Below are 1,402 nucleotides of genomic sequence, written 5' to 3'. Positions count from 1 at the left end.
CACACACACACACGCACAAACACACACACGCATAGACAATCATACACACACACACACACACACACGCACGCACAAACACACACACACACACAAACACGCACGCACACACGTATATATATATATACAGTTGTGTTCAAAATAATAGCAATCTAACCTCATAAATCATGTTTTTTGGTAGAAAAATGGCAAATAATTTACTAGTAAGTGATATAACTCATTCTGTGTACTTGAACATGTAATTGAAAGGGGCATGTTTTATATATATATATATATATATATACATATATATATATATATATATATACACACACTGTATATTTGGTGTGCAACTATTTGTAAAGTAACTCAAACTGTCACATTATATTATTGCATGTCTTTCTGTGATGAGTTTAACTTTATGTCTTTTCCAGACCGTGTCCACTGATGATGATGTCACTGTGCTTACCTGCAGTGTTTTGAAGCCGTTGAGATTTCCTGTGAAGACAAAACAAAGCTCAGAGGGAGACAGCATGCGAGCCGCCATGTTATACAGCGGTGGAAGAAGTACTCACATTCTTTACTTCAGTAAAGGTACTAATACCACACTGTACAAATACTCTGTTCCAAGTAAAAGTCCTGTATTGGAAATGTTATTTAAAGGGTCCTTTAAGAGATGTCGCATATTTTTTGTCACATACAGCAAAAAACATCTCCTCAATATCTGCTAGCTGCCTGTCCCTCTAGCTCTAGCCATAGAAAAGAGATAAGAGGAGAAATCAGGCCAATCACAATGGCTGGTCAGTCTGACATCACGCTGCCTGAGCTCATTAATATTCATGAGCTGGGTAAAGGATGCTGTTAGCCAATCAGAGTCCAGCAGCTTAGCTGGTTGAATATTAATGGATTCAGACATCACCATAAAGCCATGAGATATACGGGTAGCAGGGCACCTTTAAGTAAAAGAATAATTTACGTCAATGTATTAAAAGTCATTTGTCGGCCATGTTTTTCTGACCTGACGGCGGCTCTCGCTGGTTTCTCTTCTTCATCCTCGGACGGATTCTGTTCGTCGTCTTTGGCGTTCAAACCCCGAAAACCCTGAAAATAAACACGTCAAACGCAACAGACGCTCAGTCAGCGGAGGCCAACAAGAAGACTTCCCATCAAGCAAAGGAGGAGGGCTGTGCAGATGATGTCATGATGATGTCATGATGAACGAGGACTTACGACACTGCACGATCTGTTCCCATAGGCAGTTAGAGAAAGTGTGTTTGCTTATGTCCCCTGTATTTTAACATAGGGGTGTGTGTACTTATGCCCCTGTATTTTAACATAGGGGTGTGTGTACTTATGCCCCTGTATTTTAACATAGGGGGGTGTATACTTATGCCCCTGTATTTTAACATAGGGGGGTGTATGCTTA

At 40.3% G+C, this 1,402-nt stretch overlaps 1 protein-coding gene across 1 annotated transcript in view; it reads right to left on the bottom strand.

Annotated features, from left to right (window-relative positions):
* LOC117957214 (ATPase family AAA domain-containing protein 2-like) overlaps positions 1-1,402 on the bottom strand; it is a 22,821-nt gene that overhangs the window by 14,884 nt on the left and 6,535 nt on the right. The window contains exons 8-9 of the mRNA XM_034892811.1: positions 1,207-1,219; positions 995-1,077 (exon numbers count right to left, since the gene is read on the bottom strand). Coding sequence (XP_034748702.1) covers positions 995-1,077; positions 1,207-1,219 — 96 coding nt within the window. The remainder of the gene's footprint in view (positions 1-994; positions 1,078-1,206; positions 1,220-1,402) is intronic.

This window comes from Etheostoma cragini, chromosome 14 (assembly GCF_013103735.1).
Source record: "Etheostoma cragini isolate CJK2018 chromosome 14, CSU_Ecrag_1.0, whole genome shotgun sequence".
NCBI lineage: Eukaryota > Metazoa > Chordata > Actinopteri > Perciformes > Percidae > Etheostoma > Etheostoma cragini.
Note: the sequence above shows the minus strand (reverse complement) of the source record. Positions and strands in the feature narration are given on the sequence as shown.